This window comes from Podarcis filfolensis (genome assembly GCF_964270895.1).
Source record: "Podarcis filfolensis genome assembly, chromosome: 10".
NCBI classification, from domain to species: Eukaryota; Metazoa; Chordata; class Lepidosauria; order Squamata; family Lacertidae; genus Podarcis; species Podarcis filfolensis.
The window spans coordinates 42,395,984-42,408,543 of NC_139612.1; the positions used below are offsets into that span (position 1 = coordinate 42,395,984).

Here is a 12,560-nt window from a genome sequence, read left to right on the forward strand (position 1 = left end):
TATAGGTATAGTTTTAATTCTATTGAAGTTTAACTGTACTAATTTTTTCAAAATGTTTATAGCGATTCTTTGTTTTTAGCTGTAAGCTGCCTTGAGTCCCAACAGGGAAAAAGGCAGGGTATAAATAAATATATAATAATATATATCAGATTGGACAGATGAGTTGGACTTGTAACAAAATGTTATTTGTGTGGAGTGCTCTTCTTCAGGTTTCTAGCTACTTCATTCTATTCCCTGCCACCCCCCACTGCTGTTTCTTCCTCTCTAATAGTCATTCTGCATTCCATGCAAGCTGAGCATGCTCACTCCTCATGGGGCTGTTTTAGGGATCCTTCCCCTGTTAAATTTTATTTTAATAATAATAATAATAACAATAATAACAACAACAACAACAACAACAACAATAATAATAATAATAATAGTATTTCTGTAAATCTTGCGACTCCCCCAAGGCTGCTGACATCTTCCTCTTGTGTATGAATGGTGCCATTTGAATGATATGGCACTGGTTTCAGAACACATGGAAACACTTTGGACCAGAGAGACTAGGAAGGCCATGTTAAAGTTCAACCTAATACTTAGCACATATTTGAAGCTGGGCAAGCCTCGTGAAAATCCAGTATAGTTATTAGATGAGCACCAGAGCATTATTTTTAGGCAGAGAGAGAGAGTTGGTTGGAAATGTCATCCACACATACAAAACAAAGTATGGTATTAACTTGGCCGGTGCTCACACCTGTGACTGATGTAATAATCTAAAATAGGTTAAAGCTAAAAACTTAATTGTTGCAGGCTGATCCAAATACCGTAATGCCCACATATAATGATGTCACCAAGCTAAGGTCTATTTCTCCTTCAGGAGCTGCAAATTATGTCATGTCTTTACTATCTGACTGGGTAATTTTCTGAGAACATTCATAGCTTTAGCCGACCAATATTAGGGGCAAGAGTGGAAGGGCATAGCTAACTCTGTTGAGATGGCTTCATAGTTGAGAAGCTCCTAAAGGAAAAGGGTTCAAATAGTGGGAAAATATAAATGACCTGGTATCAAAAGGCAACCAAATAAGGGGCAATTCACTGGAGACTGTTTCTGTGGAATTGGCAAGGATCTGGAGTCATTTTCCTCCTTGTGACAGACAACTCATCAGGTAAGTCTGACTCTGGTGAGCCATCATAGTGAGAGGAGTAAGAAAACAGGATAATGACCGCTCCCCGCTTAAAACGGGGGGCGCCCTTTGCGTGGACGCGTGCAGCCCCTAGATCTGGAGCGGCTCCAACAGCATAGGCTTGGCTTTGCCTTCCCTCAGATGGGATACCTGGAGGTCTCCGCCTACCTCAGTCAGTTGTCCAATCCCACCTGGGGGAAGCGTTGCCAAGGAGACCAGGCCAGGTAGGGGAGAGATTACCTGCCCACACAATAGAGGGAGGATCTTACCTGGGAATCCTCACTTGGCTCCAGAGCTTCTCCCACCCTACCCACCCTCAGTTAATGTCTTATTTTGCAGGTTAACTTTTCTTCACAGGTTTTGCAGGTTAACTTTTCCTCACAGGTATGCGGGCGCTGCTATGTTAAGGTCGCTGTTAAAGGGCCAGAAAGGAATTTCCCTGCATTGGCAGGTTTCGCCTTTCCCGTAGCAAAACGTCACAACTTTGGCGGTATCAGGCCTTGGGCGGAATCCTTTAGTCCATCTTCCTCTTTGCGGCGGCGATACCAGGGTTCCCTGTTAAAGGGGTTTTCTGAAGGGAGGCTTTGACCGTACGCCGAAAGGTCGTCATTGCTCTCCCCTGCGGCGGCGGCGTTACGGGGGCGGCTATCTCTGCTTGAACATATGTTCTCCAGAGCCGGCCCATCCCCCCCACACACTGGATAACCCTGATGCTCCCTAGGTCCCCGGCTGGGGACTGGGGAGGGAGAACGCCCAATGCCTGAGCCAAGGTCTACCCACATTTGAAATTTAATAAAGTTGTGGCCAATTTAATCCCATAGCACGTTGTCTTGAGTCGTTATTCCACATGACAGGGGGACCGTGCGGGATCTGGGGACTCCGCCTGTCCACGCAAAGGCACTAAAGACCACTCTGATGAGGCAGTGGAGATAGTAAAACATGGGGTCACTGCTGTGGACGTCATCAAGTTGAGGCAGAATTAACTTCCCAGTTTCAGATGAAGAAGATCAAACCTATCCATTCTTAAGGAAATCAGCCCTGAGTGTTCACTGGAAGGACAGATCGTGAAGCTGAGGCTCCAATACTTTGGCCACCTCATGAGAAGAGAAGACTCCCTGGAAAAGACCCTGATGTTGGGAAAGATGGGGGGCACAAGGAGAAGGGGACGACAGAGGACGAGATGGTTGGATAGTGTTCTCGAAGCTAACCAGCATGAGTTTGACCAAACTGTGGGAGGCAGTGGAAGACAGGAGTGCCTGGCGTGCTCTGGTCCATGGGGTCACGAAGAGTCGGACACAACTAAACGACTAAGCAACAACAATTTCTTCCCCCAGTATTTCCTCTTTCATCCTTAACTTGATTTTCTGTCTGTGTGGGAAGGGATAAATACTGGCCATTTAGTCGATGGAAAGGAAGGGGATTCTATAGGTTGTGTAACTGGTTTGGGAGGGGTCATCCCATTACAGAAGTTCGACTTCATGCCTCCAGAAGGACACAAAGGTTAATGTGATACTTTAATGTGATACTGATTAATGTGCTTTCAGGTTCAAACATGTTTGCAAGGCACTTAAGAAATCATGAGCGAAATATCAGAGATTAATTCAACCTCTGATGGCTTTACTATATTTGTTTGACCAAAGAGAGAGGAGCATGTTGCACAGGTGAGGCTGTTTTCGGTAGCAGTGAGGATGGAAAAGCTGGAAAGGAAAGGGTGATGTGGGATAATTGATAGATGCCTCTCAAAGAAGCTCATTAGCCATAGCAAATGGGTAAGAGAGATAATAAGATCACATTATGTCATATGGATTTGGTTTTCATTGTTGCACTGGTAAATAGAGGTGGAGAGTGCATCTATCAAAAATGAATAATAAGCTATCTTGAGAGGTCTAGAAATTAGTTAATAGCATGATCCAGGTGGCACTGAGTATCTGAACTTGCTCTCTGTATGTTATATAGACAAATGGAAATGAAAAAAAAAACTCTATACCAGAGTTATTGCTTGGTTTTGTTATTTTTAAAATTGAAAATCCAAATAAAATATTTAAAAGATGTATATTAGGGTGAAAACACTGGTCCAGTAAGCACTCTGACTTCCTGATTCATCTGTCTGGAGTAGAATCTGCAATTAACACCAGTCTTGGCCTGGCAAACTACAAAGGAGAATCTTTTAAATTCTAAAATGAACTTTTGGTTCTTCTTCATGTTCTTATCTGATTGTTATCCAGGTTGTCATTATCATCTTGTCTTGGTCATTAAGTTTATTCACCTTACTGGAATAATCATAATGATTTGTCCTGTTCACTGTTTGCACGAGAAATGTTATCTTTTTTATCATTAGTAATGATCTACTTTTTGTCGTAATTGTGATCATTATGCTACAACATTGTCTGTAAATGTTGTTAAACTTTAACTTCAACTTCTTTTTTGTGACCTATTGGGAAACTAGATTGACTGAGTGTTTAGAGACACACATATAGGCCAGGAAAACAGGGAAGCTGTCAGAGGCCTGAAGCCTCACATCTAACTGAAATTCATTTGTGACCATGTTGTTGTTGGCATCTCTCTCTCTCTCTCTCTCTCTCTCTCTCTCTCTCTCTCTCTCTCTCTCTCTTCTCTCTCTCTCTCTCAACAATAGAGTGCGCCTCTGGGGTGTTAGGAGCACTGAAGTGACCTTCTCGGGGCACAAGTCTGGGGGTCCTGGGCTGCCCAGCTGACAACACCCCCTCAGCCCAAAGAAAACAGAGAGATACGTTTGGCACCAGCTTGGCTGCAGGAATTGCTATAAGGAGGCATACAAGGCACCATCTAACTGTCTTAGTACCCCAGATTTTTGTAGGGTTTACTCCTTAGCCTTTTCTTCTCCTGAAGATATCCCGCAAGGCGGCAGAGGTTTAGGATCAGAGTTTTCCTTCTCCTAGATGGGCTACCTTCCCAGGTTGATGAGCCCCATCTGCCCCACACTTCCCTCTACGGCATGTGAAGAAACCAGCTTCTTGAGTATTGAACCCACTATTGGTCTCATATCCACCAGAGCCTGTCTTCATATGCAGGGGAAATCCCTAACTCACAGAGAGTTTCAGTCCCAGTGGCTACACTCACCTGGTTTAGCCAACCAGCTGGAGCCAGTTTCCAGGGTATGGCCGCTGTTGCATGCAGACAGCTTCTAGGAGCCACAGGTAAGGGCTGAATGTAAGGTGGGGACCAAAAGTTTACAAACTACCCCAGAAGGAGCACAACATGTTCCCCACCAGAGGTACTACCGCTGCCCTGACATACAGTGACACTGGTTCTAAAACTGCTGTACACTTGTTGTGTGTTATTGTTGTGTGTTAATGTTTGCAATGCTAGGCAGCAGCAAAATGTTTCTACAATTATTTCTGCCACCTGTATCCATGTGGTTTCTTCAGGCTTGAACCACTTCTATAGAAATTATGTAATCATCAGTTCTATAGTTTGTTTTGTGTAATCTGTTGCCCCAGCAAAGTCCATTGTTAGCAAAGGCATGTCTATCACACCCATATTCTCCATCCATCTAGTAGCAGGCAATGTCCTGCTTCCCCTAGAACCTAGTTAGCATACACACAAACTGGACAACTTCTCGATCAGACTTGCCAGGCGAACTCTTGTTACTTGAATATTAATTTGAGTAGTTTTGTCAATGGTCAACACCAAGGAGGCTTGCAAGCTGCTTTATTAAGATAGCAGCATCTACACTGTTGTAGTTCTTTTTAGGCTTGTTATATTCGAAAATCAATAAAATGCAGTTTTTAAAAACCTGGAAAGGCTAGAAATGATATCTTAATGCATGTCCAGACTGTTGGTAGACTGGATAATGAGCTTGTGTGGTTTTCAGAAGCTGTCACACTGTTCATTTACGCAAACAGGGCAGAAAATAATATCAGTAACAAAGGTTGGAGCATATGTTCTGAGGTAGCCATCGGTGGAGTTTGCAACCCGTCTGGCTGGTTCTACTATCAATTAGTTGGTTAAAAGTGCTGGCACAAAGTTATTGCAGTTCTTGTTGGGTTTCTGCCCCTAGGCAATACCCATTGCTTCATTCAGTTCTCATCTATGTCTTTCACATTGTTATTGGATGTTACAATAAACCATGATTGATCACCAGGGGTGGGGAATTTTTTCCTGGCTCTGCAGGCCTGATCCTTCCTTTTGTCCCCACCTCCGTGGGCCAACTTTGACAGGTGATTGTCCTCCCCACCTGTCAAAGCCCTTGCATCGTGCTTTCCAAGTGCCCAACTGTCAGGTTGCTGGCTGCTTGGGAATTGTAGCACAAGGGGCTTTGCCATCCCTATGTTTGACGCTTATCAAGCACTGGCAGATTAGCCATGGCAGCAAAGCTGTTTTCTGCAAGGATTGACTTTGTGATTGAATTATCCATGGGGAAATTGGTTGCATAGCCAACGTAGTTGTGTCTCATATATGCTTTCAGGCATGGGACAGGTGGGTGTGGCTTTCAAAAATTACCTGGGCTAAATCGAACCCATGCCAGGCCAAATTTGGTCCATGGGTCGGAGGTTTCTCACCCCTGTTTATATTGACAGGAGCAAGGCAACCCCACACCCACCACCTTGCATATTGCCCCCCTCCTCTCCTCTCCCCAATCCTGTGGCAGTATAGCTGGCCAAGCATACCATAGCCGCATGATTTTATTTGGCAGTCTTTGGCTATTGGATTGTTAGTTAAATATTGAAACTTCATTCAGACCTAATATTTTTACCCTAATGCTCAAGGAATCTGCAGTACCAAGTGTGTGCCATGGTTCTACAAGGCCACAGGAAAATGAAGCAAGTTGTCTTACTGAGTACAGAACTCTGTTTCCTATGAATCTTTGAGAATCTTTTGTTTTCTTGGAGAAGATTAGCTTCCAATCCTCAGAGCTGCAGAGAGACAATTGAAAGTGTTTGGATAATCCCGACTGAAATCTCAGAAGTATGAAAGAGATAGCTGAGTAAGATTTTCAGTCCATCTTGAAAACAGCATGTGGTGTCTTAGGAAGTAGGGCACATTGTTCCAGTGCCTTGCTTGTTGTTGTTTTGATGCAGCAAGAAAATGGTTACCTTACCACTAAAATTTGTCACTGAAGGCTAAGTTTCAGCATGAAACACAGCGAGTGTCAGGAGTGGCATCTCTCTTAAGCTGGTTAGCTCTTCTGCATTCTCAACCAGAGTCTGAGATAGCATGCCAGGGTTCTCTGAGTAACTATTGCAATAAGTCAGACAGCTCACCTTTCCCCGGTTTGCATTACTGGAAGAATAACTGGTGACCATTCATGATGGGAATGTTCTCAAGCAAACTGTTCTAACCAAAAATTGCATTGTGGAATTCTATGTCGTTTTTAATTGCCTAATTGGCTACACTTCCCACATTCCTAATAACAGATGTACTTGGATGTTATGGGGGGCGGAGTGGTGGTAGTGGTGGGAGAGCCTTCTAGTACCAAGCAACATAAGAGGGGAGCCCTGCTGGAACGGACCAGACACCCACCCATAATCTCCTCTCTTGCTACACCTTTTACTTCCTTGCCATCAGAATCCAACTTCATTCCAAAAACGATCTGTAATCTAACATTTAAAACACGTATATTGGCTTCCCACTATCAAGCCTTCAAGGTAGGCTCATTATCATTAAATGCTTAAAAACTATATGGATGCATATGTGTATGTGTGTGTGTGTGTGTATACACATGTGTGTATATATGTATGTATATTTCTTGTTGTGGGTAGTATCTTGGGGTCCTGTATCTGTGGGGATAGAACATATGAGAGCAGACTTGCCGGACTGGTTCCTTTGTCAAGGTAATGGCTTTCGCTGGCTAGTCAAGTACCATGATTTGGCCTATGCAAATAAATTGCTGTGTGCCACAGACTCAGATGGGTGGGCTCCTCTCCACCCCACTCACCTAGCCGTTACATAGGAGAAGAATAGCCTTGGTCCAGGCTAGATCTAAAGGTGGGACGAATAAAGGAGCAAGATCTGCTGGGGTGTTAATTCTGCGAGACCCTCTTTCCTCATCCTATGCTAAGGTTGTATGTATGTGTAAATAAAACCATATATCTTCACCGACCTTCATTCCAAAGAAACCAAATCCTGGGTAAGTGTGGAGTCTCTCACCTCTTGGAGATTGGGGTGATGTGTAACACACACACACACACACACACACACACACACACGTATATATATAATATGTAAAGTTACGAAATAGTTATATTTTTCAGGTGACAGGTATATCTGTATAGTTTTTGAGTTTCATTTCCCTGTTTCACAGTAAACAACTGCAGATTTTTTTAAAATAGTGCTCAGTCTGAAAAAAACAAATCTGTTACTCAACACGAAATATGTATTAACTTAGGAAGGGCACTCAGTAAGTTTTAATGAATTATCTGCGATGCCCATGAAATTGACACACTGCATTGTGTGTCAGGCAGGGCAATCTCAAGGATTTAGAAACTTACCCATCTTGTGTAATTGAGTGGAAAGAGAGGGAGAGTTATTTCAGCAAGCCAGTGAAAAGGGAAATTCCTTTGCAGTAATTCTCACATGAATGCCTGGAAAAGAATTTGGACTCCTACAAGTCAGGCTCATTCAGCTACTCTGTTGCTGCTTGTTCAGAGCTTGAAGCATGAAGTTTTTATGGGAAATCTCATCTTCTCTTCTGTCTTGTTTTTTCGAAAAAGGTGCTGAAGAAACCTTGAAATGGAGATGACTCCCTCAAACAAGGACCCAAATGGACTAGACAACCCCATATTTATAGTAAGTTGTATATTTGTATTTTAAATCAGATGCCTACATAGTGAGCTTGAGTAAAACCAAACAAAAAAAATAAAAATTAAAAAGTGGGGAAAGAGAGAAATGGATACAATAAGCCAGGGGATAGGAACTTGGGGCTTCAGCACCCAACATCCCTGACCATTGGGCATGCTGTCTAGGTCTCCTGTGAAGTGGAATCTGGGGTGGGGGTGGGCATGGGTTAACACCCCTGGACTTAGCAATGTTAGGCTGTGTTTATAATTGCCAAAACATATTTATTTCTTGTAAAACTCTTTTTCTCCCTTATGTGTGGTGGAACTATGTTGAATACACTTCTGTTTCTGAGTAAATTGTAACAATTCGCTACTTGTATAGTCCTTTAAATTTGACAAATAAGAGAGAGGAAGAATGGATTATTTTTTATTACATGTCAGTTCACTCCCTGTCATTTGCTTCTCTGCTTAAAAAAAAAAAGATAATCCCTTGCTTTTCTGCTGCTACTCTAGATTAAGACAGGCCAGAACAAAGAAATATTGTTAGCATTTTAAAAACTTTAGGATAGTGAACATTCCTAAAGTTTACGCACCCCTATCCTGCATCATTGTATGCCTTAGGTGGGTTCTGAGGCTGCAGTTTTATTAACGCTTGCTTAGAAGCATGGGCGTAGCCAGGATTTTCGTGGGGAGGGGTGCTTTGTTAGAGGGGTATGACTTTTGTTAGGGGGGTCAGAACCAATGTGGTTGGTCAGTTAGTTAAGTATTTCTATAGTTTTACTTGATCTGGGGGGGCAGCTGCCCCCCCAACTATGCCTATGCTTAGAAGCAATTCCATTATATTCTCCGGAGCTTACAACTGAGTAAACTTTCATAGAATTAGACTGCACGTCTAGGAGGGAAAAAAGAACACAAATGTGTGTACCGTATTTTTCGCCCTATAGGACGCACTTTTTCCCCTCCAAAAATGAAGGGGAAATGTGTGTGTGTCCTATGGGGCGAATGCAGGCTTTCGCTGAAGCCTGGAGAGCGAGAGGGGTCGGTGTGCACCGACCCCTCTCGCTCTCCAGGCTTCAGGAGAGCCGCAGCGCCAGCCCCACAAGGTCGGAGGACAGCGGGGAGGCGGAACGCAGCCATCCCACTGTCTCCCGATGTGGTTTGGAGGCTGACGGCGGGGAGACGCGTGCTTCTCCCCGCCGCCAGCCCCGCAAGCTCCGGGGACAGTGGGGAGGCGCAGCGCGTCTTCCCGCTGTCCGCGGACCTGGTCTGCAGGCGGGCGGCGGGGAGAAGAGCGCTTCTCCCCACCGCCAGCCCCGCAAGCTCCGGGGACAGCTGGGAGGCGCAGCGCATCTCCCCGCTGCTGGCCACACAAGCTCCGGGGACAGCGGGGAGGCGCAGTGCGTCTTCCCGCTGTCCCCGGACCTGTTCTGCAGGCGGGTGGTGGGGAGAAGAGCGCTTCTCCCCGCCGCCAGCCCCGCAAGCTCCGGGGACAGCGGGGAGGTGCAGCGCGTCTTCCCGCTGTCCCCGGACCTGGTCTGCAGGCAGGCGGCGGGGAGAAGAGCGCTTCTCCCCGCTGCCTGCCCCGCAAGCTCCAGGGACAGCTGGGAGGCACAGCGCGTCTTCCCGCTGTCCCTGGACCTGGTCTGCAGGCAGGCGGTGGGGAGAAGAGCGCTTCTCCCCGCTGCCTGCCCCGCAAGCTCCGGGGACAGCTGGGAGGCACAGTGCGTCTCCCCGCTGCCGGCCCCACAAGCGCCTGGGGGGGGAATAATTTTTTTTCCTTTATTTCCCCCCAAAAAAACTTGGTGCGTCCTATGGGCCGGTGCGTCCTATGGGGCGAAAAATACGGTACATGCACAAATACATGGCTAAAGGAGGAATACACCTGCCTGACTACCTTTGTAAACAATGTAGATAATATCTAGCAGCACAGCAGTGAAAAATGTTATGCTTTCATATAGCCTCAAAGAGGGGATCAGCAGGCAGAGCTTGCAAAAGGGTCCAGGATCCATCTCTAGTTAAAGGATCACAGCTGCTAAGAAAGATCTGTTCCAGAGACCCTAGAGAGCCACTACTGGTTAGACAACATGCTAGCTGGACCACTGGAAATTCAGTATTCTTCTTTTGTTCTCTGTGCTTGAGGATACCTTTGCTGTTTAGACTTCCAGGGCTAAATTGCTTTGCCATCAGCAAGTCTGGTAAATCAAGTCCTCGTGCTATTTGGAAAGAGTCCAAGCCACATGCAAATAACTTCATAGCAGAAGTTTGAATGAAAATGCGCAGCTTGTGTTGTATAAATGAATAGTACCAGCAATGTTGTTGTTGTTGTTGTTGTTGTTGTTGTTGTTGTTGTTGTTGTTGTTGTTGTTACACCCCACTAAGGCTCTTTGGATGGTCCGTACATAGAGTTATTTAAAACAACTGTTAATTTTTACTATTAGTATCAGCAAGTAGGGACTGCAACAAAATTAAGTGCTCCTGTGTGGGGTTCCAGACAGCAATGCCCCCATCTCAGATGCTTGTAATATTTCCTCCTGTTTTTCTTCTTTCCCTCCCCACTCTAATGACTGATACTCAGCATTTTATTGGCCACTTAAAATGACCAGTCTCCACATGTCTGTTGGGTCCTCTCTCTTTTTGCCACCTTAGTCATCCCTTCTGCCCAGAAGCATTTCTTGTACTTCTGCAAATCTTGGAATTTCTACTGCCTTATTTTCTCAGTGACCCAATTTTGGTTACATAGCTACCTGCACTCAGCACCTGAGTTTCCTATTAGATGGTGTGTTTCTGGACCACCTTCAGCAAATGGAATTCTCAATGGTCTTTCTTTTTCCCGTCATAACAACTAGGTGGAACAGATTGCTAAGCTTCTCTCTTCCTCAAAAAGGGAGCCTGATGATAACAAACTTGAGAGGGATAACTAGGCCAATGTCCAAGCTTGTTCTAGCTTTCAAATCTGCTGCAGATTTTATTACTTGCCTCTTATTCTCTTTACGTTGTGTGTCATTGCTGCTTTCAAGTCTCCTCTCCCCTCTCTCCCCCATGACTGACAGAGAAATAAAAAGTTGTCCTCTTTAGCTAGAGTGAAATCAGCTCAACCTCATTATATCTTTCCTATTTATGATGCATGTGATACATGTGACAAACCATGCTGCAGAGAAAGAGCAGGGTAAATGAAACATTTGTAGTGTATTATTGTCTTTTTTAAAATGTAAAGCCAGTAACTTTTCTGAATGAAACTGGAGTGAGCTTGTTTAAGAAGGAACAGATTAGAAAATACAGGGGCCAGCTCTGAAGATTTACAATTGAAATAGATTCACAGATAACTTTGTTTTTCCCCTTCCCAACCCATCCACATTTTTTAATACTTTATTAATTTTGCAAAAACAACAACAATCGACACAAACAATCCAAGGTCAATACATATTACAAAAAGAAAAAAATAGATTCATACATAACAGATTCCATTATGACTTCCAATCACCCCAACATGGTTCCTGAGTTGCTTTTTTCCGACTGCACACTTTCCATTGTCTCTCATAAATTGTCTCAATTGTCTTGGTTTTGTAAAGTTTCCTCCTGTCATGCAAGGGTTAATCAAGACCTGCCAAAGAATTTAGGTGTTTACAATGCTCTTTTAGGTATCCTCTGTAAGTGTCCCATTCTCTATTAAATCTTTGTTCTGTATCATCTCTAATTCTCCCTGTCATTTTTGCTAACTGTGTATTCTGGCATTTTCTCCTGCCAGTCCAAGTCCATTCCATTCCAACCCATCCATATTGAGACAGGTAGCAAGACAGGCACCCAGAGGCCCCAAAGAGGTGCCAGTAACTTTGTAAAACACATTTCGGAGAAGCAAATGCTGGTGCCCTCGGGTTCAAGCCCTAACTGAAATGTTCTCCCTTGGTTCCTGCAGACTGATGATGGAGGGCATTACTGCAAGTTCCCTGAAGCTGGTGTCACGGTTCCAGAGTGCGAAGAAAGGCAGAAAGGCAAAGACTCCAGCCGTCTCGCTTACACCGTCACAGATATCCCCCCTTGGTACCTCTGCATCTTCTTGGGAATTCAGGTGAGGATTGGAAGGAAAAGTTAGGTGGAGGGTCTTGTGTGACCAGTTGAACAAAACTATGGCTGAGGTTAATAATAAATTCTAACAGATTTAAAGTCAGCCAGTATGTGATAAATAGGCAAAGGAGACACAACGTGTGCTTGATTATATTGTAGCAAAAATGCTCTGGGTGGTGTATATATGGGGGAGATTATGTCTCTCAAGGGAGAATTATATCCCTCCAAAGAATTCAGGATTACTTATTTGGGGGTAATTCCATTTATTCTTACAGCAACCCTGTGAGGCAAGTGAGTCTGAGAGAGAGAGAGAGAGAGAGAGAGAGAGAGAGAGAGAGAGAGAGAGAGACACTGGTGGCTACTCAGATCACTAGAATTGGTATCAGGGGTTGGTAATGGTGGCTGGGGAAGCCCAGCCAGATGGGCAGCGTATAAATAATAAATTATTATTATTATAAATTATTATAATGTTGTGTTTGCCAAGGCTCATATCACAGGGTTGCCACACGTCCGGAATTTACTGGACATATCCGGAATACTGAAACCGCAAGCAGTGTCTGGGCAGAAATTGGCT

General features: G+C 44.4%; 1 protein-coding gene across 2 annotated transcripts in view; it reads left to right on the plus strand.

Moving 5' to 3' along the window:
- LOC310743410 (solute carrier family 23 member 1-like) overlaps positions 1 to 12,560 on the plus strand; it is a 42,086-nt gene that overhangs the window by 2,775 nt on the left and 26,751 nt on the right. Inside the window, exons 2-3 of one of the 2 annotated variants that reach the window (XM_083573639.1) lie at positions 7,856 to 7,934; positions 11,838 to 11,990. In XM_083573639.1, the coding sequence (XP_083429765.1) occupies positions 7,878 to 7,934; positions 11,838 to 11,990 (210 nt within the window). In that variant the 5' untranslated portion in view covers positions 7,856 to 7,877. The remainder of the gene's footprint in view (positions 1 to 7,855; positions 7,935 to 11,837; positions 11,991 to 12,560) is intronic. The other variant, XM_083573640.1, reaches the window with a different exon arrangement.